The sequence below is a fragment of the Sinocyclocheilus anshuiensis genome, unplaced genomic scaffold (genome assembly GCF_001515605.1).
Source record: "Sinocyclocheilus anshuiensis isolate Anshui unplaced genomic scaffold, SAMN03320099.WGS_v1.1 scaffold1640, whole genome shotgun sequence".
NCBI classification, from domain to species: Eukaryota; Metazoa; Chordata; class Actinopteri; order Cypriniformes; family Cyprinidae; genus Sinocyclocheilus; species Sinocyclocheilus anshuiensis.
Genome location: NW_015555883.1, coordinates 1,201,787 through 1,225,549, shown reverse-complemented (window position 1 = coordinate 1,225,549; position 23,763 = coordinate 1,201,787). Strand labels below are relative to the sequence as shown.

Below are 23,763 nucleotides of genomic sequence, written 5' to 3'. Positions count from 1 at the left end.
CGGTCAGTTCAACTTTGCAACATACATATGACCAACCTTGGTTGTTTTCACTCTGCGCCAAACCATTAAGCTCTTGACAATAAGTCTTAAATCATATAATTAAGCTTGATATGCAAATAAATTTAAGCTGTAAGAGGAAGGAAAGACATTTCCTTGCCAAAAGGGTACTCCAGTTTCACCCTTTCCAGCCTTTTACTTTTAATTAACAACAAACTTTGGGTTTGCCCCAGATGACAATGATACTGCTTAAAATAATGTAGTCTTGGCAGAGATATATTGTTGTGCCATACATAAAATCTGACCTAAATTATCTCACAAGGTATCAGAGTAAATATCACAATGACTCATGTACAGTACTCAGTAAGAGCCATTACGACACATGCAAAAACTCACCCATTATAACACCGATGTAATGATGATTGAGAGAGACCAGCCTGTGGCTGAATACTGAGGTCATTCTAAACATTATTCATAATGTCATGCACTCAGTTTGACTGAATGAGTTTTAAGATTTGAGATGAAAAGGGACAACACCCTAACAAAAGATCTCACAACATACAAAAGTGACCTTCCTAAAAACAGAAATGGACCAGCACCAGAGACACGTCTTCACATATTACAGTTCATCAACAAAAGGGACAAAGAAAAACACAAAATAAATGCAAATCAAAGTGTCAAATGAGTTTACTTAGAAAGTGCGGCAAATTATTTCTCATCTATTGATAATTTATTGATTATAAATTATTATGTGCATGGATTGCTAATATAGGGGTCAAGTTGTGGGGATATAATGGGCCGCTATAGATCTCTGGGCTGTTTAAGAGCTCCAATCAATCCCTGAATGAAGTTCACCACAATTACAGCCCGCGAATGTATGATTCTAATTTAGCACATATGTGCAAATCTGGGACATTGCCAGTGATCTCAGAGGAAGACAACACTAAAGTCCTTTTAAAACCTGTAAATGACTGAGTGCTGCAGTTCTTAAGACTTACAATACTAAAACACCATATATCACAGATGTTGTTACTCCAGCTGTTGAAGTCCTTTGGGGTTTAAAATATAAGCATGGGTCTGACCTCACAGTGCAAATGTGCAATTGTGTGTGAGGGAGATGAATAGGTTTCAATGGGAGTAAGAACCATGTTTTTCACATCTCGTCACCACTGCTCTGCAGCTGCAGCTCTCTGCACAAAGCTTGAAAGCACAAGAAAGAGAGAAAAAGTAAGTGTGAGAGAGATTACCTAAAACCTAGAGCACTTAGAATCACAAAAGTCAGACAATCCCAAATAAGGGAGCTCACGTGATAAGTTTTTTTACTTGAGAGAAAATCAGGCATACACCACCCAAGTATGAAAAAAAAAAAAAAAAAAGGGAAGCTGTCCAGTACTCTGTGGTTCTAAACTAAATAAAAAGCACATGATTTTGATGAAGTATCCCAAGGATCCGCGTGATCGGGCACAGGATGGTGTTGGAAAGAATTCTGACCCCACGCTTTCTGTATTGATCTCCACCCCATCCCACTGGCCCTGTAGTCCTCGATACACACCCATTTACATGCATCAGTGTGTACAGCAGTGGACAACAGATCCTGGTGTAAAGGGATGGATGTTTCGATTTAATTTGAGCCACTTTCGCTGAAGGCGGGGCAGGGAGACATAATTGTTGACCTTCACAAGGAAAAGAGGGAAAGACCCAATAGGCAGCCTGCTTAGCAGAGGAGAACAGGGGAAGTACGGAGGAAAGAGGGGGAAAAGAAACAGAGTGAGAGAGAAGGAGAAAGCAAGGTGGGCGAGCAGAACTCTGTGAGTGTGAAGTGACAGCAAGAGGATTCATCAAACGAGGGCAGGAACCAGCAACAGGTAAGAAATGTTTTGTTTCTTCAAAACAGCCATAAATCAGTCTCAAAGGAGACAAGCAACATAAATACATACATAATAATCAGAAAATCTGTGGATGCTGGCAAGAAATAGCACATGAATTTAGCCATTAATTTGGTCCTAAAATCTGCATTCTTTAGCCAAGTGTCATTTATTAAATTTAGTTAAAGCTTATGAAAATAATGGCATGATTACTTTGGCTGTTCACTCAGTACTTTCGGGTACTTGTGCACCAACTAGGGCTCAATTAACACCACTGAGCACAGTGCTAAAACAGGTAGACACTCTCTTACAAGCTTTGTGTTCTCAGTTTTAATACTTAGATGTTTAGAAGTGTATATACAGTGGGTACGGAAAGTATTCAGACCCCCTTAAATTTTTCACTCTTTGTTATATTGCAGCCATTTGCTAAAATCATTTAAGTTAATTTTTTTTCCTCATTAATTACCCACTGTATATATATATATATATATATGTGTGTGTGTGTGTGTGTGTGTGTGTGTGTGTGTGTTTTACACATATATAATAAATTTATACCAATAATCAAATTAATCAAATAAAAAATGAATCAAATATAGATTAATAAATTAATCAAACAATACTGAAACAATTAATTATTATTTTTTATAATTATTATTAAACTAATTATAGTAATAATATAAATATAATAAAAATAATAATCAAATAAAAAAGGATAATAAAAACAAATCAGTGACGGCGCTACACCGAGGCTAGGGGGGACTATAGCACCGTCAGAATTTTGAATAGCCCCGGTTTAGCCCCGGTTTACTCTGACGTCATCAATATCATTTATTTTCTTAGCACCCCCACATATTGGTCTAGCCCCCCCTTAGCACCGGTAGAGAAAAAATTCTGGCGCCGTGCCTGAAACAAATATAATTTCTTTTTTTTTTAATCGCCAACTATGCATTGTTCACCTGTCCTGTCTGATCTATCAAAGACTTGTCGTTAGTGTGTACATTTTAAGACATACGAAAACAGTTGAAAACAAAATGATAAAAATACCCAACAGTGCAGATTCCATTAGCATCTCTTACATTCATCAAACTTAATCATCTTGCACCTGATATGTCAGGAGAAGCTTTCTCATTGATTTTCTGCTACATTTTTATTAATCATATCAACTGCCTAGGTAGCAGACCTGTAATGTTTCTGGTCTGATCCATTTCTAGGCAAAACCATTATTCTCTTGGTTCAGAAATAATACATCCCAGAGACCTTTTTTGTCTTTTTCGACCTCTAACCAAATCTAAAACTCAACAGTTCCCTCCTTTTGAGCCTTGCCAGCACTGACTCATTGCATGTTTTTGTTATTATGCATTTGTCTTATGCCTAGTAATGACCTAAATCTCCTTATATGGTCACAAATATTATTTAGCTTTGTTAATCAACATTTCTGAATAAATCAAAGCCCAGATAGGATCACAATCTCATTTGCACCCCACCTAAAGCAGGCATGCAGAAGAGAACTAAACAAACAATAATCTTCAACTTGAGATCACTTCCCAGCAGTCAGCCTGCCAAAATATTTCTAAGAGGGGTTTAAAATCATTTATGAAATTATGAGGACCTTATTAAGTTATTCAAAAAAGCCCCCCCCCCCCCCAAAAAAGCTAAATTAAAATGTTTTGTCTAGTCAAAGTTCAGATATAAGACCCAAAGAGATGTGGCATAAAATCGTAAAATATAAAAGTTCTTGCTTTAAAACCTTTTTTATGGGAAAGTTAAAGTCCAACGAAGACTGATACTGAATTATTGAAGCTTTTGTAGCAGTCATTGTTATTACATAGGAGTTAAGAAGCAGATAAAGAATCCTCAGTGAGACTGTTTGGCCTAATGAGAGGCATTATTAATATAATGAGTTTTGAAATATGAGTTATATAAATTAAAAAGTATCAAATAAAATGTTTTCATATCTGAAAAAAAATCAAGTTACATGGCTCATTTTTATACTTTGTACTGCCCGCAAAGTAACTTAAGCCTAATGAGAGGCATTATTAATATAATGAGTTTTGAAATATGAGTTATATAAATTAAAAAGTATCAAATAAAATGTTTTTCATATCTGAAAAAAAATCAAGTTACATGGCTCATTTTTATACTTTGTACTGCCTGCAAAGTAACTTAATTATATATAATAAAAAAAAAAACATTTATTAATCCTCTGAGAAATTATGTAATGTTTTCAGTGTTCCACCAATCAGCAATTCAAAGGTGGTATTTGTTAAGCAAAACTGACACATAGAGGTGCAGATAGCATTCTAACACTGCAATTGTTCCAGCCATTAGTTTCCTCTAAGCTCCCCTGGGTGTCCAGCCTGGTTGCCTCATTAAGACTCACTCTTTCCTAGGTCTTACATTGCACAATAGAGTCTTTATCGGAGCCCTGTGCAGACAAACCTGTAAATCCAGAGCTGCTTTTTTTTCAGAGTCTGTAGAAGTCATAATAATACAGCCAAACTAGAAGAGTACATGACAAAGATGACAGCAAAAATTACTTCAGTCTGTAGCTCTGTCATGCCAGACCTTGATCAAGGGTCTCCATAGCAAAGAAAAACCACAAAAGATGCCTCTTCTTTAAGTTTCTGTTTCTTTATTTAAAAAAGAGCCCAAAGAATCCCAGAAACATCACTCATGTCTCCTGTAGAACTTTAAGAGATATCACAAATGTCTCAAACTGTGCTCCTGATTTTTCAAGACACCAAAGTCTGTAATCAAATGAAGTCAGAGATGTCAATATGACTTCTTATTTATTATTAAATTCTTCCAAAATCAAATTAACGCCTACATAAAATTATAGTGCTCTTATTTAGCTATTTGTAATTAGTACATTTTCAATGTTTTAATTATTTAAATGAACTGACTTTTAATTACTATTATCCTGTGATCTTAAGTTGGCAAGAAATGACAGAGTTAAATGCTAATTTAACAAATCCTGATTTGTGAAAGAACTGATATTACTGCCCAAATCAGCACAGGATAAAGCAAAATGAGAATGTTTTCTTGCTGCTTCTCTGTTCAGGACCATGAAAGCTGGGCTTGCATACTGCTCTCTTCTTGTCCTTCTTCTAATCACAGATGTCTGTGGCCAGCGAAGACCAAAACCAAAGCCTGTCCGTCCGCCTACCACTAGGAAACCTCCTGCTCCCAAGAAACTGTCTTCTCCTGCCCCAAAGTCTGAGCCCGAGCCCCAGGAACCCACAGACTTTCCCCCTCCGATCCTAGGCCCTCCCTCTGAATTCCCAGACTGCCCCAGAGAGTGTTTCTGCCCACCATCTTACCCAAATGCTCTGTACTGTGAAAACTGCAACATCCGGAAGGTCCCGGTCATCCCGTTCCGCACCCACTACCTGTACCTACAGAATAATTACATTGACCAAGTAACCGCAGACTCTTTCAAAAACTGCACTGAGCTTAAGTGGATAAATCTGGGAAACAACCGTATCCGTTCAGTGGAGAAACAAGTGTTTGAGAAGCTGCCAAACCTCCTTTACCTTTATATGCAGAGGAACGAGCTAAAGGAGGTGCCTGATGACTTGCCGGCCGGTCTGGAGCAGCTTAGACTCAGCCGCAACCAAATATCAAAAGTCCCACCTGGAGCGTTCAGCAAGATGGAACATCTCGCACTTCTGGATCTGCATCACAACAGGATCAGTGACAGCAGCTTGGGCAAGAACATCTTCAAAGATCTGAAGAACTTGATTCAGCTCAACCTGGCCCACAACATCCTCAGGAAGATGCCTGCGAATATACCAAAGGGCCTCTTCCAACTGTTCTTGGACAGAAATAACATTGAGGAGATTCCACAGAGCTACTTCAAGGATTTCACAAACCTGGCCTTTGTGAGACTTAACTACAACCAGCTTAATGACAAAGGTCTTCCAAAGTTGGTGTTCAACGTGAGCTCACTGTTGGATTTGCATTTGTCCCATAACATGCTGAGCACTATTCCCCTGTTCAACCCCGAGCTGGAGCAACTTCATCTTAACAACAACAGCATTGAGAGTATGTACTTCAATTCAATTTGTTATTGTGCCACAAAACAACATCTCCAAAATAACACATTTACTTGTCTTTGCAGGTGTTAACGGCACTGAGATCTGTCCCTCTAACTCTCTCAACATGCATGATGAGAACGGAGCACCCAAACTGAGATACCTGCGTCTGGACGGCAATCACTTGAGTCCTCCCGTCCCCTCAGATGTCATCATGTGCTTCAGACACCTTCATGCTATAGTAATATAAGATGGCTTGAGTGATGAACAGATTGATGCATGCCTGTGCACAGCCAGGCCTTCCTGTCTACTTGACAGTACTGATTGAATCAAACAGTACCGGAGAAAACAAGTAAAGAATGCATTTTTTCCCTTTATTTTCAGGAATGTTTCATTGTGTAACCTAAAAACCTTCAATGCATCATATTTATTGAATTTCCTGCCTTGAATACAACTGAGCATGAGTATTCTGCATTAAACGTTTCTACGTGATTATACAGAACAGAAGCAGCAGCGATGGCTGAGTGGAATGAATTAAACCCTAAAAATAAAGGTACATTAACGGACGTACTGTGCAACAAACAAGCGTAGTTACAATTAAGGAGTATAGGGGTAGACTAAGATACGACGAAGCAAAATGATAAACGGGGGAATAATGTAACTACTGTGTAGTTGAAAATGCCCTTAACGTGCCTGTGTTTTTAACGTACTGTGTGTAGTCCTGCCTTTATCTTGTGTCAGTATTTCTATATAAATAAATGTGTAAAAATAATGCTCTATTTCAACATACTTGTTTTTAAAAGTCATATGTAGAATTCGCCTGCTATATTCCTCGCTTCACGCAGCATAACATTATAACATATAACAATAAAACTAGACAACAAGCAGATTTAGTGTATAATTTACTATACACTTAAAATTAAACGTTCTAAAAGTAGGTTTTCGCAAAGATGCCATAGAAAAAGCATTTTGCGTTCTTTAAAAGAATCATTCACTAAAATAACACTTCAGTTTAGGGATCAATTCTCACTATGAACTAGTTGCTTATTAGCATGCATATTACTAGCATATTGGCTGTTTATTAGTAGTTATAATGCACATATTCTGCATGACCATATTCTACATCCCTATAGGGCTGGGCAATATATCGAGTCCCGAGCTGCTGCACGGAAACTGCATAATCCAGTTTGTCCTAAACATGAGACATGCTTATATTAAGGGCTTTAAAATAACTAAATAATAAAGTAAGATATAGTTAACATGTATGGTTGAAAGCAGCTTGTCCCGTCAGATGTGCTGTTTTCCTCAATGCCTAACTTACACTTCACAGGTATATTCTCCACCTGTAAATGTTAGAATGTCATGGAAATATTTCTGTTTTGCTGTCAAAAGCCTTCTGCATGCGATTCTCCACTAAACTTCACAGACTTCATTGAACAGACTGAGCACAAAATAGGAGCGCATTTGATAGCAGATAAAAGTAATGGGTAATCAAAATATAATGCAATTAATCTGTGCGCGTGTTTATTTACTTTCATTTTTATTTTAGTGAATTGAATTTCTTTTAAAAAGCATAATTTTTTGTTTTTATGTAATGTTAAAAATGTTAGAATTTAATGTGATTTTAGCCCCTTTTTTGCACATAATGGATTGTATAGCCTACTTTCACTATATATGTTTTCATTGCCTTCAATATAAACATTGTTTCATTGGACAACTTTGTGCAGGCTGTGTAAATAAATAAATTAAACATAAATACCGTTTATCGCATTTCAGCCAAAAAATACCAAGATATGATTTTTGGCCAAATTGCACAGCCCTAATCCTATACCCAATACCTAAACTTAACAACTGCCTTATAAGCAGTAATTAGGAGTTTATTGAGGCAAAAGTCTTAGTCTTAATAATTAGTTAATAGTGAGAACTGGACCTTAAAATAAAGAGTGACCAAAGAACCACGTTTTTTCTTACACAAACTTTTCCAAAGCCAAATTTACATGGCACATTTTTCTTTTATGATTATAGTGACATCTTGTGGGAACTTTGTACATTATATTGAGTGATGCAATTTATATTGAGTTCTCTAAATGCTTTATGCTATATGCAAAATAACTGATATATACACAAAAGAGTTGTACCACTGTAATCATGTTTCAGATTCCCACACGTAACTGATGAGTGACATAATGCAACAGTGCAACCAGGGACTTTTTATCCAGTAATATCCAGTGATGATAAATTCTTAGTGTTGTAGTTCTCTTCCTGCTCACTGACTGCAAATGAATTTAGCGTTTCAACATCTTTAACATTTTAAACAATTAATCAAACAAGTATTTCATGTAATTGGTTTCCTTACTGGGCAAAGAAGTCTCTCCACACACAGCTACCTGTATTGCGGTATTTCAGGTTTGATTGGCAATCATTCAGAGCAACCGATGTTAGGAAGGACAAAAAGAAAACAAACTGCCTGCAGCATAAGGAAACAGAGCAAGAAAGGTCTGAACTTATTTCCTGTCAATGGAGCCCAACAGCAGAAGAAATAGCGTTCTACTGGACCACATGCTTTCAAAAGTCAAGCAATGCTGGTCAGTTGATTATGAAATAGCCAGTAAACAAAAATTGTCACATAACACACTAATATCAGGAAGAAATTTGTTGTCCCGTTTAGAAAAAAAATTAATACAAATGAACTAAATGTCAAATATGAAAAAAAATGTTGGTCACTAGAGGAAGTTTGATTTACGTAACTGTTCATGTGAGCTTAATTGAAAAGGAAACTCAAGACTTTTCAGTCAGTCAGTCTTTATCAGATGAAATACACATGCAATGATGTAGAGATGTTGGTAAAGCTAGTAAACTAAACGTCCTAGGTTCTAATTTCGGAAGTGATTTGAATTGGGAAAGTTATCACTTGACAGAGCCCCTTATCCCCAAGAAGGCCCCTGCGGGACTGTCCCTGTGGTAAGTGCAGTAATCTGCCTTTTAAATAAAGGCTGCTAAATAAAGAATAACCAAATAATGAGTAAAAGCAGTATGCAGTCTTTCTTTCTCATTATTATTTAATAAAGATTATTGTTAAAATGTAAATACACAAAAAATTACTTTATAAAAATAACCTATTTCAGTACTTATCAATTCCCAATACTTATTCATTCCCAACTATATAATATTTACTGTTCAATAGTAGGGTCAGTAAAATATACTAGAAGGATGAAGGATGCTTTAAATTGACTTTAAATTTTACATTGTTACAAAAAACTTTCTATTCCTCAAAAAAAAAAAAACATTTCCGCAAAAATATTAAGTACAACTGTTTTCATAATTTATGGTAATTAGAAATACTGAGCATCAAATCAGCATTTTAGAATGATTTCTGAAGGATCATGTGACACTGAATACTGGAGTAATGGCTTCTGAAAATTTAGCTTTGCCATCACAGAAATGAATAATACCTCACAATATTACTGGATTTTTTATCAAATAAAGCATTGGTAAGCATAAGAGACATCTTTCAAAAATAAAAAATAATCTTACCCAAAAATTTTAAACGGTAGTGTACTATAATATATATATTTGCACAACTACACAGTATAAGATGCCACTACAGGTATAGTAAGATTATGTACGTGCCAATTCCCAAAGTGATGAATTAATAATCTTGCAAAGACAGGCACTTCCTCTTACTGTAATGGGAGGTAGAAGAGAGTCAAGGAATACCTGTCGAAATTCCCCTCCTGTCCCACTATAAGAGGTCCTGCCATCACCATACAGAGGTGCACTTCATTCTATGAAGAAAAACACTCCCTGGACCTCACCAGGTAATAATACATGATGTACAGCATATTTATTTAATCCTATATGAGAATGATATAGCACATACATTATTACATTTATGTAGCACATACTGTATATACTTATGTTTGACTGTCTTTTCTTTTTATCCCAGGCTGAACTGTCAGAATAATAATGAAGGACTTGTTTATCATATATAGCATGTTTGTATGCACCATGCTGTGTGGTCTATGGGACACAGCCCAGGGTCGGCGGCTTCACTTGGGCAGCTGTAAAGTGAACATTCACACGCATGAACTCAGGCACCACTTCCAGCACATCCGTCAAAGCATGGTGAGCACATTTACAGTCTAGCCTTATTCATGTATTAGTCTCAGCATTTCCTTACAGCTGGTGGTGGCTTGACGTATGCTAAACATGTATAAATGCGCCAAGTCCATTTCCCGCCATAACAATGACATCATTGGTGATGTCAATGGGCTTTCTTGACAGGCTTGACATGTCAACCAACAGGTTATTGGTTTTAAGCTGTTCTTGCACTCTGCATGTCTAAATCAAAAGAACAACAATGACTTTTAAGCATGACAAAGCAAAAAAAGAGCGAAAGGAATACCTCAGTCAACCCCTGGAAACTCCTGCCAATGTCTTCAGCTCTTTGTCAGTCTGACGAATCATATCCCTTGCAAAAACAGAGCAGAAAATTCCCATGTAAACATTGCCATTTTTAAGGTGGCCTTATTTGATTGCGTCTGTGGTTTGAGGTTATGTAGGGATTACAACGGTAATGCAATCTGATAATATCTTGTGTTTTGACAGATTTCAGGAGATGATCACAAGGCAATCCGATTACTTAGAAAAGACGTGATGAACAGTATACAGGTAACATTTTTTGATTCTTTTTTTATAGGGCCTGTAGCTTCATAACCTTTGTAGAATCAAGTCAGCTGATCAATTACCATATATTACTGTCAAAACAATCTGTGATTTACAGGTGCATCTCAATAAATTAGAATGTCGTGGAAAAGTTCAACTCAAATTGTAAAACTCGTGTAGTTGCATTTATTTAATACACGAGTTTCGCAATTTGAGTTGAATTACTGAAATAAATGAACTTTTCCACGACATTCTAATTTATTGAGATGCACCTGTATTTGTCTTCCCCATTATTAGGCTACAGAAAGCTGCTGTTTCCTCAGGCAGCTCCTTCACTTCTACATGGATAAGGTCTTTATCAACTACAGCAGCAGTCATTCCCTACATCGCAGAACCACCAGCGTACTGGCCAACTCCTTCCTCAGTATCACCAAGGACCTGCGAGTGTGTGTATGTAACACTGCTATAGTTAAAGAATGTTTTTCAAACTGTTGCAACCGTAAGACTGGAAAAAAATTCGGAAAAGTCCCACACACTGTCGTAACTCGCAAATCTTTTTACAGAGGTCAAGGTCAAAGACCTTCCTTTGGCATTTGAATGGCATCAGACTAAAGACTAAAACAATGCTGAGTCATAAAATTTCGTACGCTACAATATTTGGGACTTTTCCATTTGACCAACTATGACCTACAAACCTGTCTGCGAAAAAATGCATGTGCAAGCTGTGATTATCTATATATCAATAAGCAACTGTAAATGAAATCAAGCTCTGTGTATTTTAGAATATTGGTGGAGGATTAGGGGCAGGTGTAAGCACAGCAATAGAGATAGAGAGGTGTTGCTCGAAAGCTTTTAGCAGACTAATCTAATCATGTCACTTTGTGTCTATCCAAAAGCATGCTAATGCACACTGTGAGTGCAGTGAAGATGCCAAACAAAACCTCGCAGGAATTCAAACCATGTATGACAAGGTAAGAGACGTAATTTACTGACAGGACAACTAATAACTAGACCTGCCAATACGGATATTTTCTTAAATCTTTTATTTGATCTGACAATACTACAAAAAGCTCAGTTTAACACATTTCAACATATTTAAATAAATTCCACCAATTTCTACTGACTTTTCCCTCACAATCAGGACAGAAAATGAAAGAAAAATAACTTTCCTTTGTCTTTCAGCTTGATCAGGCAGCAGGAGCAGTGAAGGCTATTGGAGAGCTGGATTCACTACTTGAATGGATAGAAAGGTTCCAACACCACTGAAAATACACCAAGACCAAACTTAAGTGAAGCTAGATATTTATTGTATTTCTCAAACAGGGACAGCTGCATAGATTCAAGAACAAAGAATATTTACTACTTGACTCTAAAAACAGTTTTAAAAAGATTGTGTTTCCTTACAGTTTGTGAAAATAATTTATTTATCATTAACTACATTTAAAGCCATATTTCTAAGCATATTTGCATGATGTATAAATGTCATGCTGCAAAGTAGACCTTTGCGGTCAGTTTGTGATCTGTGATTTTCTTTGTATTGTTGTCTACATAAAAAATATATAATTTATAAAATAAAGATATATTTAAGCTGTTATGAGTCACCTGTTTTACCACAAAATCTATTCAGATTAATTGAAACACATTATAGGAAATCACTCAAGAACTGATGTTTCATATTTGGAGTTTCACCTCATGAGAGTAAACATAAGTAACCGTATATATTTGTCATGTTTATGCTAAACGGAAACACCCAGATGTTAAGAGCTGACGCATGCTGTTTCAGCAGGTCATCACTCTGTGTTTTCTGACAGACCTTTTTGTCAGGTGGCTACAGAAACACAAACCGCATTTATCACTGACTTTCAATTTAGGTAACAGGTTCACGGCTATTCATATCAAACAAGAAGATATTGAGGCACAAATTTGTCATACCACGTCAAATTCTGACTTAATTCTTGATAGAAAGTATCAGCAAAAACAGTGCTAAGAAAAAAAGAATGACGCAGCACTTCTGTTAAATGTTGCTGTTCAGCTGAATTCGGAATACCACTCGACTATACTAAGAAACAGCAGAAGAATATAGTAGGATATTCATCCATGCATTAATTTTCCAAACCGCTTATCCTCTGTAGGATCATGGGAAAGCTGGAGCCTAAGTAAGAGTTAGTAGGCACAGACTATAGAGGGCACACCAAGAGGGCAAGGCTATTCCTAATTCAGCCTAGCACCTTACATGCTTTCAACAAGCAACCTTACTGACCTCTAGTGGCCAGTAGTGGTGTTAAACAATAAGCAGTGTTTTGATGGAGGGATATCATATCTGGTGGAATACTGAAACTTTACATGAGAGGATGAATGTAAAGGCACTTCAATACTGCGTTTCTATCTTTACAAAGCAAGAAAACTGCTTACCAGTGGACATAAAAAACATTCCACCTAATTGTGAAGTGATCAATCGTAAGTAAAAAAAAAATTATACTTTAAAAAAGTGCAGTTACAGCTTAAATACAAATGCTGAATAAATGTACATTTTAAATTAATCTACCATGGTAAATCCAATCTAACAGGAAGTGCCAATAAGGTCTGTAGCCTTCTTTGTGACCTTCATAGTTGTTTTTGTTGCTATACAGTAACCCTGACAAATCCATGCTGTACTATAATTTGATAGATTTGTCATTCATAAACCAACCTTAAAAATAAATAGCCTGTGGATGTTGACACTGTAATCTCATATGCTAGCGAAAGTTGATACAGTTTCGTGCCAAATTAAAAGATGTGAAAGTCCAAGATAAAACCAAGATAATTTACTTTGCTTTGTAGGAGAGGGGACATCTTAATCATTGTCATGGAGACATCGTCATGAAACATTTATACATGCACAACATTCAAATATGTAAAAGCTTTCCAGTGACAGTGAAACAGATTAATTATTGCACTCTAAATCGCTGATGATGGTACTAGAAACGTGCACTAAATAGCTGACATGGCTTGAATTTCCTGAATCACTTTCATAACAGCTTCTTTTTTTTTTTAAAGAACTTTAGTGAATTCACTGAAACCAGCTCAGCATAACAGGAAATTTCCTGTGTTTTACATCTTGCTGATCAATTGACACATAAAATTATACCAAAAACTTAACAGCAAGCGAAGCATGCTAAGCAAAGCACTATCATTAAGAATACTGCCAGGGTCACCCAAAACACAAAAATGCAACATGGTTAAAAATTTCTACAGTTTCAAAACATCTGTTTTGCATGGTCAAAACCAAATGTACAGTACAGTAGGTCACTCTTAACCAAATGGGAAAGAACCTACGCAGCACACTTAATATACTTCCTCTAAAACTTCCCAGGACTACAAGCAAAGTTGCATGTTAAGCACCTGAGGTAGCTCACGACTGCATTGCAGCACTGAACCTAATGACCTTTCAAACCCACAATAGTACCCGCACTCTTCTATTCTATTTGTCAATGAGACTTGTGTCATGCTTCTTGACACAACATGCCATGACATTATACCAGCATCCATAACTGTCTACATGATATGGCACATGTCTCTGATGCCTGATTATATCACTTCTTAAAATCAAACTCATTATGGGTAACTGTCATGAAAAAGATTTTGTTAAATGAAACTATTGGTCATAAACTGTCTGAGTCATTTGCTGTTTTACATACTAATTTATACATATTTACATATTAAAATGTACAGGGTGCAAAACTGTGCTGTTGAAGACCAAATATGATGGTTTTTTTACAAGGTCTATTTTAGCAGCAGTTCCAGATTTTACTTTAGACTTCAAACTGCAACCCAACAGTGCCAAAACAAAAATATCCTTGAAACAAATCATTAAACTGAATCAATACTACCATGAACCACAGTAATTTTACACAATATGCAAAACTATTGAGAGTTTATCTTTTTAAATGCCTCTATTTTGATAAATGCTTCTATTTGCTGCTATAAGCACCCAATTACTGATGCAACAAAACACTTTGTGGTTGGACAAACCATATTTATCCTCACTGGTAGTGTATTTAACAGTCTAGGTCATATACAGTATTATCTCCCTGCCCATTACCATTGCGAAGCAACAGATGAATTTGTGCCAAAATATCAGTTTGAGTAGACACAGTTGTTTACATCAACAAGGTTAAGTAAAGCATTTTCTTCCATTTAAAACGCATATAAACCTATTTATCTTGCCATGCCAACTATGCACTATTACACTACTGTTCAAAAGTTTGGGGTGAGATTTTTTTTAAAGAAATTAATACCTTACTTTTCATAGAGGACTCATTAAAACTAATTTAAAGTGACAGAAAGTTCATTTCTAATGTTACAAAAGATTTTTATTTCAAATAAATGCCATTCTTTTGAACTGTTTGCAACAGTTTCATGAGCACTAAATCAGCATGTCAAAATGTTTTGTTTCATGTGAAACTAAAAACTGGAGTGATGGCTGCTGAAAATTCAGTTGCCATCACAGGAATACATTACAATTTATTTTAAAATAGAAAACCATTATTATTTTAATTTGTAATAATATTTCTCAACAATATATATATATAATTTTTTGTTTTTGTATTTTAGACCAAGTAAATACAGGCATGTTGAGCATAAGAGACTTCTTTTCAAAAACATTTTACAAATCTTGTGACTCTTGCGACTAAGAATTAAGATTTCATGATGTTGACTCTTCAGAACAAATTATGCACACTGTGTTCCAGTGACAGGAAGGGAGGAGTTTTTATGCAGCAAAACATCCATAGGTACGCTTCAGCAGACGCATGCTGTTTTGTTTTGGAAGGCAACCTCAGTCATGTGGGTAGCAGTGCCCGCAAAGGCACAAGCCATAACAGCTTCATCCTATGTGCTGGTCAACAAGCCGCCTCGTAGCAAGTGCTCGCATATGCGTCACTACAGAACGCCCATGCGTAGCAGCTTTGAAACCTTAAACAGTTAAACTAAAGAAAAAATTGTGAAACTGAAACTGCTGCAGAATGATGCGTTGAGTGATTTCCTTTAAAGACAGTCTTAGTGAAGCAAGGGTCATGCAGTGACCCTCATGAACAAAAAGCAACTTTACACAAAGTTGTACTTGCAGCAATTTAGATCTGCTTCAAAAATCAAATAAACTTTGGTCTAAAGTTGATATTTGTAGTATTAAAATCACAGAAACAGAAATTATTAATGTTTTCATGGTACAAGATGACTGATTAATAAGGGAGTATGTAATCAGTTCATCAACATCTTATTATCAATCAAATAATTTGGATAAATATAAAATTAACAGCTTTCATAACTTTCCAGTATTACAAGGTGGTCAATGAGTCAGTGTGGTTTAGCATGACTTTAGCTGAATTTTTAGCCGAAACTGCCAGTTGCTTAAGAGAAACTACTATATAACAGAAACTCTCTTAGTCATGTAATGTGGGATTTTACATCAAACTCTACATTTAACTTATGTAAAACTTATACAACTAACATAAAATATATACAGAAGTGAAAGTAAAGGTTCAATATTACAGTACTTATACATTAAAAAACTTCAGATTTCAGAAAAACAGAGTATAATGATTACTGTTAGTAATGTTGAGATCAGACTATAAATCAATCTGTAAAACAATTCAGTTAATCAGAAATGCTGTATATTTTGAATAGTTGTACAATTTAATTAAAGACTATAGATATTATACTAGAAAAACCTTTAAATTGATGATTTATAACTAAGAAGCTGACATTCATTAGACAGTTTCATATCCTGATACAGGGCAGTTTCATATTTAATGTCTCAGAACATGAATCTATCCATATGCAAATGAATCTCAGAACAAGAATCGATCTATATGCAAATGAATCTCAGAACATGAATCTATCCATATGCAAATACTTTCAACTGTCAAAAAGGAAAAGTAAGAAAAAAACACCGGTGTGAATAATATATGTTTTCGATGTGGGGCATTTCAGTATATTTACCTCATAAATCCCTTTTTAGCTTTGCCCTCAAAGCTCCTTACCTCTGCCCCCCAATGCATCACCAATTCAAACCTCGTCATGGGGCTATGTCTGTGTACTCACGACACGTAAGTGCCATTGTGCTCATGAGAAAGCAAGAATAAATGTGGCCTGATCTCAGTCAGATGTCCCGATCTCTTCTTCAGCTCCCTGTTTCTCTCGAGTCTTCTGTAAAAAGGCAAAAAAAAACAACCTGTCATTCAATAAAAAATGGTGGGAATTATAAAAAAAAAAAAAACATTTCTCAAAATATTTTATGTTCCACAGAAGAAAAAGATTTGGAACAACATGTGGGTAAATAATGTAAAAATTGTCATTTTTGGGGTAAACTATACCGATAATAATGCATCTTCCTATATGTATGTGAATCATTGTTGCACTATTTTTCACTTTCTGTCTTTTCTTTATGCATTAGAGCTGTATTTAGCCAGATTTAAAAAAAGGAAATTTAGCTGAAACATAAACCATTTACTGACAATAATCAAAACAGGCCAGCGGTATGCTGATCATCTGAATAAGTCATAATATGCTTTCTCAGAGCTTCTGTGATAATCTACAGGAGTGGTACAGGAATTAATCACCTATGGGCAAAATTTATATTGATAAATGGTCAGTTGACTTACAATACTATATTATTAGTCAAAACACACACATACACACACACAAAATCAATCATGATAAGAACATGATGATCAAATCTCTCTCGGTTTCAGGCTTTCCACAGGATGAATGTTTTGCTACTCAAATGCGTTCAGGCAGCACATTGTAAATTCCTTTGTGTTTTTATCCATAGGCCCTCCATTACGTTCGCTGTCAGTAATCTGTGCCTGTCTGTGAGTCTAGTGTAGATCTTACCTCAGCCGCTCCGGAGAGAAAAAAACCACCAATTTTGCATCATGGGTTGGGCTTACCCTGCTAGTCTTCATGCTAAAGCATGATTTGAGGTACAGCCAGAAATGATTGCATACATGGTGTAATAGTAAGTCATGGAACAGGTTAGCTTACATTACTCAGTTAATGACAACTAATGAAATTCCATAGCATTCACTAATTTCTTGTAATAGCCTGCACTAAAATAAAATTCAAGGAATGTAAAGCATTTTTTATCATTGCATTTACTGTAGTAGTGTTAGTAAAATAAGAAGCAGCTTTCCATAGGCTCAGCTCACTGCAATGGCTCAAACTGGCTTTAACTTCAACAAAGAGTACAACAATGGACAAATGTATAATGGTTATCAATGATTTATAATCATTAAACATGGCAAGAGCTACAATAAGAGCAATGTCTGATACTTCATACTTGAAAGATGAATTGAGTCCCCTGTCTGAAATGTCAAAAAACAATGCCAAAAAACTACAGACACTGATAATTGGCCTTGAGATTTCATATATTTGGGTTGAATAAAATGTATATATTTATATCTGGTTGATTTTCAAGCCATTGTATGACACTTCACAATGGGAAATCATTCGCTAAATGTAGTTTTGTTGGTTATGAAACATGTAGTTCCACTTATTGTGAGTGTTTGTGACATTTTCAACTTAATATGACGAGTCTGTGGTGAACTGTAAAATATGCAGAAGCAGAAAAAGTGTGTTGTCTTTTGGTGACATAACATAAGTCTATGCTTTAAGTGACACTTAATTTCATGAGATCATCTTCAGGAAAGAAGAAGCCTGACCTAAAGGTATACTATAGGTATACTTGACCTAAATATATATTTATTTAAATGACTTTGTGTAGCGTTTACTGGTCAAGTATTTGCTTAGTCAGCTTGATTTTGACTGAAAACAAACAATATTTCAGCGAACACTGTCTCTCTCAGACAGAGATTTGTTCACACTTGGTGTTTACAAACCATGTACATCACATTTAAAAAGTGCCGTAATGTTTTATTCTTACATGCCTACATCCAATAAATTGAATTAAAAAGGAAAAAGAGAGTACATTTTACAGCTTTCTTAAGTAATTATTAAATGCTTTCTTAAGTCAGCTAATCTGGGTAACTAACACCAGCACTACTTACATGTCTTGTATAACACTGCTCTCTCTTGTTTCATACAAACAAAAAATTGTAGCAAGAATGACATCAGAGGACTTCAATGTTAATATTACTGTAATATTGTTGTTGCAGTGTTTGTCTTGTTGCTAGGCCATTTGTTTTGTATACTGTGATGGACTATTTTTTCTTAATGGAAGCTTTTAGATAATATACAGGTAAAATAACATAATTGCAACTCAAATCAATATTTTATATTTCGCCATATTTATTTATTTGAGTAGCTGTGTAATAGGAATAATACTGTATCCAAGAGAAGACAATTTGACCATGAGCTGATTTAATTTTGTCACACTTGAACATGGATCACACACAAAAAGAAAATGTGTCTATTCAAAGACTTTATTTGGTTGTAATAAAATAACAAAAAAAAAATTCTTCCCTCAGGTCAATTTTACCCACCATAGGAATTAATGGGATGTCTGAAAAAACAGACATTAAAAAAACAAAACAAAATATGACACAATCCAGAAAAGATTTATAACCAAACGAAGGGCTGAGACTACAGAATATTCCTAAGGCAGAAAACACTCATATACCCCCCCACCACCACACACACAAACACATATAAACACATTGTAACACGAATGATTAAGGAAAATAAGGTAAATAAAATAAAAATCACCTGAAAATATTTTTTTTTAAAACTACATAAACATTAAGAAAAAATATAGGAATGGATCAATATAAGCTTTCTGGGCCAAAAAAAGTGTCATTTTTACCCTTTGGGTCATTTTGACCCGCGAGAAACACTTTTTTTTTATATGAGGGAAGGGACGGATGAAGGTTAATTTCATATAAGTTGTAAGAGGCCAACAACTTGAGTTGAGTTTCAGGAGAAAGTCTGGCGTGCATTATTTTAGAATCAATGGAGCCGGGGTAAATGTGAAAGGTATTTGTGGTTTAGAATACCAAGGAGTTATTTGTCACCCAGAAACCACACTGGACCCCTTACAATCATCTCTGTATGTGTGAGTTTACGCTCACCTGTGAGAGTTGGCTCAATGCACATACAGGGCTTTCACCATCTGCGTAAAAAGAAATGTCAGAGATGAGACGTCTATTCAGTTCACTGCTTCTGTCTGAGAAACTAACAGAAGATTCCCGCAACTGGCAAAAAAAACACAAAAAAAAAAACGGATAAGGTTAAATCATATAAGGACAATTAAATTATATATTTTTAATTACTAACTAAGTTCATTATTTCTTCATTATCCAAAATTCATTTACAAAGATGAACTGCAAATTAATCTATTATCTTTGATCTATTTTGGTAAGTGGATTGATAGATAGAACAATATAATAATAGATAGATAGACAGACAGACAGACAGACAGACAGACAGACAGACAGATAGATAGATAGATAGATAGATAGATAGATAGATAGATAGATAGATAGATAGTCAAAATGATAAAAGCATTTGATTGCTGAATTAACCATCCAAGTTAAATTTTCCTATAACTTCTTTATTCCAAAAACAGAAAGAAAAAAATGTTTGTGAACAAGGTGATGACACAGTGTAAAGACAAATTGCCAGTAAGTCAACACCCCCCCCCACCCTCGCCCCACCACAGAAAGCTAGATAGGAATTTTCTGGGGTATAAAATAACGGCACCCCAAAGCTAATCTTCACATCTCCTCTATTGAGGGCTGAATATCAAAAAAGAATCAAGAAGAAAGAAAGAGGATTGAAGAATGATTTTCACTGGAGTCATCCTTTCTGCTCTGGTCATGCTTCTGCTTTCTGACAGTGCTCAGTGCAAAAGAGTCGACTGCAAGTCTGACTGTTGCTCATTTGTGGAGGGCTTTCCTGTGAGACTGAAGGAGCTCCGTTCTGCATATAGAGAAATACAGAGGTTTTATGTAAGTATATTTAGACTGATTTCCAGCTCAGATACATTGAATGAAGTCTGAACCTTACAAATCCCAATCTACAAGGCATTTTTGCTTTATTTCATGCTATATTGAGGTTTGAGGTTCTCTCTAATGGGTTTTTGTTTGCATTTGTTCTCCTCAGGAGTCCAATGATGACTTGGAACCATTATTAAATGAAAATGTGCAACAGAACATCAATGTAAGTACCAAACTCCATTCATCTACTCCCACAGTACTATAGCAGCAATTATTCAAATTTAAAATTAGCAACAGCAGAAGTAATCATACTGAAACTGAAGGTTTTGTGCAAGACGTGTGCAAACCAAACTAAAAGCTCGCCAAACATCTTAGATCTGCACATTGCTACAGCGGTGCCATAGCATGATAACCGTGGGTGTCTGAAACAGCTCATAAAGGATCAATCTCATATATGATCCACAGAGTCCTCATGGATGTCACATCATGAATGAGATCCTGCGCTTCTACTTGGACACCATTCTGCCAACAGCTGTCCAGAAGAACCACTTGCACTCCACAACACCAATTGACTCCATAGGAAATATATTTCAGGATCTCAAGCGGGATATACTGAAATGTGTAAGTATGTCATTTGCTCATTAACATATAAAATATGTTTAAAGGATGATAAATTTGGTCTCACTGATGTGATTACTTTCACAATCAGAGTAAACGTTTCCGTCCTGGTGACAAACCAGCTGACTTACCAGCCTAACCAGGCTGGGAGAACAGCAAAACAGTTTAGGCTGGTATTTGGATGTTTAAGCAGGGAACTTGTTAAAATTAGGTTGCTAAAGTTAGGATGTGTAATGTTAGGTTGGTGACCGTTATTTTTTGAAAAACGTAGTTCAGGCATCTTTAGGATGTCGAAAGAGTGCACATATGTAGAAAGCCTATGTGGCTATTTTTTTTGGCAAGAGCTGTTGCAAATCGATCAAAATACCTAGAGCTTGTTGTGCAACGGTATGGTGAGGCAAAGAAGGTGTCTTTAACATTGCAAATTACATGAAATAACACACGTCTCTCTATGTTACAGAGGAATTACTTTTCTTGCCAAAATCCCTTTGAGTTCGCCAGCATAAAGAACTCGTATGAAAAGGTAAGTCTTATACAGCAACTTAATGCTAATAAAAGTATCATGTTACATCATCAAAACTATTTTCTACTCTAAGATTACTTGAAATTATTAAATTATGTTTGAAAGCTGTTCCCAAGGTTGACAACATCTTTTTCTCTTTAGATGAAGGAAAAAGGCGTTTATAAAGCCATGGGAGAGCTTGATATGCTCTTTAAATACATCGAGCAGTATTTGGCAGCAAAGAGAGTCAAGCACTAATAGGATGTCACACTGGATTAGATTCTGGCCATGATGACTTGAGTCAAGTCTGAAATAATGAAGAAATAATGAAGAATAATGTAGAAACAATGGACAGATCAAGAACATACTGTAGGATATGGCACAAATGGACTTCATCCTTTAATTTATTGCTTGCACATCACCATTCCATCACACTACTTTATGATGCATTGGAAAGCCTTCCTCTTCGCCTTCAGTTTCTGGATGTCACTATGGCAGTGTTTTAGATTGAGCTAAAACCATAAATTGATGTTTAAGTCACATTGACCAGGGTTATTTAAAAAAAATAGTTGCATTTTGCCAACTTGCTGAAATAACTTGAAAGTGTGTAATAACTTGTTATTGTGTAAATACTGATATTTATGTAATGAATTTTATTTATTTTATTTTATGAGCTCAAAAGTTAATTTATTGTTAATTTCATATATTTCTGATGCTTATTTTTAATTTGTTACAGAAAAGTGTCATCAATAAATTATTTTAACTGAATAATGCAACAAACATTTCCTTTTTTGGTTAATGTGGTTATTTGTCTTCCTCGTGTTGACATGAGTTCATTCTGGTCTTCTGTTTACTTCCTACACTTTATGTCAAGTCTTGAGCAAACAAGCTAAATCTAAATGCTAACATGACAAATCATTAAAACAGTGCTCCTGCGACTTATCACTTAACACTATCATTTACAGGGTGTGTCAAAGTGAGCTAGTAAGGGTTAAAACCTGACTGTGCTAACCTCAAAACTGACCTAAATAGAGCAGTTACCAGCAGCTCAGCAGTCGGCCCTTTACTGTAATTGCAGCGATGCATGTCTCACCCTAATGAGATTAACTATGTAACAGCTAACATAGGCCATGAAACTTTAATCCTGCAGCCGTGGTGTGAGCTACTGAGTAAGCAAAACAGTATGGGAACAAGACGCTAGTTTCAGTTGTGACAGAACCTTAAGCAAGGCCTGGGGTGGTTAGTTGGTTGGGGAAGCAATTGAAATTGAAAGCTTTTGCAAAACAATAGAGTACAGAGTCGTACACTTGTGCATCTATCAACACCAAACTATCATAGGCTGTGCATAAAACCTTGCAGGGTTTCTATATGAAGGTACCTCCTAATGAAACTAGTTGCACACAGGCTTCCAAAGCACCAAAACAGCAGGTCTTCTGATGTTCAAGTGAGATTTAGAGATGAAAAAGCAAATAGGCTATGTGGTGTCTGCAATGCTTATTTCTTAGAAGTAGAATCATAAGTTGAAAAAAGTCTTGTTTTTATTCTTTCCATCAACTAACTGCACACATAGAGCTGTGCAATTAATAAAAAAAAAAAACAGTTTCTATTTCAATTTTGACCTCCAACGATTATGAAAATACAATAATCAAGATAAAACGATTATTGTTCCCCATTCTTCCAGCGGTGTACTTTCGCTCCACCATAAAAACCCAAACTAATGTGACTTTTGCAAAATGGGACGTGTTTGAGTTTTTAAAGTTTATTAGATTTATTAATCTTTTTAAAAGTGCTGTTCCTCAGGATGCTTTCTGTGCATGTGTTCAGAGAAGGAACAGAACACAGACAAGTAAAAGACTTCAAGATGGCGGCGCGTTCACACGCTGCGGCTTCTCTCTCTCCCGACAGAAAGGTGTTTTCGTGTTTTTTGTCTTGTGAGTTGCAGTGTTTTTGTATGTACATGTGGAAGAATTGACAATAAAGCAGACTTGACTTGACTTGACTTGACTAAAATCAACTTTTAGCTTAAAGTGTGCACCTAAACAGTCAAAATACATGCAAAAAATGTGTCATTACTCACATTGGTGATTATTCAAGTAACCCCTCGTCAGTTATGTCTTAAAGGGTTAGTTCACCCAAAAATGAAAATTCTG

General features: G+C 35.8%; 3 protein-coding genes across 3 annotated transcripts; all 3 read left to right on the top strand.

Annotated features, from left to right (window-relative positions):
- Positions 1–1,578: 1,578 nt before the first annotated feature.
- On the top strand, positions 1,579–6,941 carry LOC107675826 (prolargin-like). Its single transcript, XM_016470297.1, has 3 exons — positions 1,579–1,862; positions 4,924–5,906; positions 5,983–6,941. The coding sequence occupies exons 2-3, from the start codon at positions 4,928–4,930 to the stop codon at positions 6,144–6,146; spliced, it is 1,143 nt and encodes a 380-aa protein (XP_016325783.1). The 5' UTR covers positions 1,579–1,862; positions 4,924–4,927; the 3' UTR covers positions 6,147–6,941.
- A 2,921-nt stretch (positions 6,942–9,862) lies between these two features.
- LOC107675830 (interleukin-20-like) lies at positions 9,863–11,827 on the top strand. The gene is made up of 5 exons (XM_016470301.1): positions 9,863–10,021; positions 10,505–10,567; positions 10,859–11,011; positions 11,458–11,532; positions 11,744–11,827. Exons 1-5 carry the CDS (start codon positions 9,863–9,865, stop codon positions 11,825–11,827), a joined length of 534 nt encoding a protein of 177 aa, XP_016325787.1.
- Positions 11,828–20,337: 8,510 nt separating this feature from the next.
- Positions 20,338–22,159, top strand: LOC107675843 (interleukin-10-like). The gene is made up of 5 exons (XM_016470329.1): positions 20,338–20,505; positions 20,660–20,716; positions 20,959–21,114; positions 21,572–21,634; positions 21,776–22,159. The coding sequence occupies exons 1-5, from the start codon at positions 20,338–20,340 to the stop codon at positions 21,869–21,871; spliced, it is 540 nt and encodes a 179-aa protein (XP_016325815.1). The 3' UTR covers positions 21,872–22,159.
- Positions 22,160–23,763: the final 1,604 nt, after the last annotated feature.

Excerpts from the sequence above, each read along its gene's own strand:
- LOC107675826 (XM_016470297.1), top strand. The coding sequence starts at position 4,928 with ATGAAAGCTGGGCTTGCATACTGCTCTCTTCTTGTCCTTCTTCTAATC. Across the intron at positions 5,907-5,982 it reads TAACAACAACAGCATTGAGA|GTGTTAACGGCACTGAGATC; the intron begins GTATGTACTTCA and ends TTGTCTTTGCAG.
- LOC107675830 (XM_016470301.1), top strand. The coding sequence starts at position 9,863 with ATGAAGGACTTGTTTATCATATATAGCATGTTTGTATGCACCATGCTG. Across the intron at positions 11,012-11,457 it reads CCAAGGACCTGCGAGTGTGT|CATGCTAATGCACACTGTGA; the intron begins GTATGTAACACT and ends TCTATCCAAAAG. Across the intron at positions 11,533-11,743 it reads TTCAAACCATGTATGACAAG|CTTGATCAGGCAGCAGGAGC; the intron begins GTAAGAGACGTA and ends TTTGTCTTTCAG.
- LOC107675843 (XM_016470329.1), top strand. The coding sequence starts at position 20,338 with ATGATTTTCACTGGAGTCATCCTTTCTGCTCTGGTCATGCTTCTGCTT. Across the intron at positions 20,506-20,659 it reads GAGAAATACAGAGGTTTTAT|GAGTCCAATGATGACTTGGA; the intron begins GTAAGTATATTT and ends TGTTCTCCTCAG. Across the intron at positions 21,115-21,571 it reads AGCGGGATATACTGAAATGT|AGGAATTACTTTTCTTGCCA; the intron begins GTAAGTATGTCA and ends TCTATGTTACAG.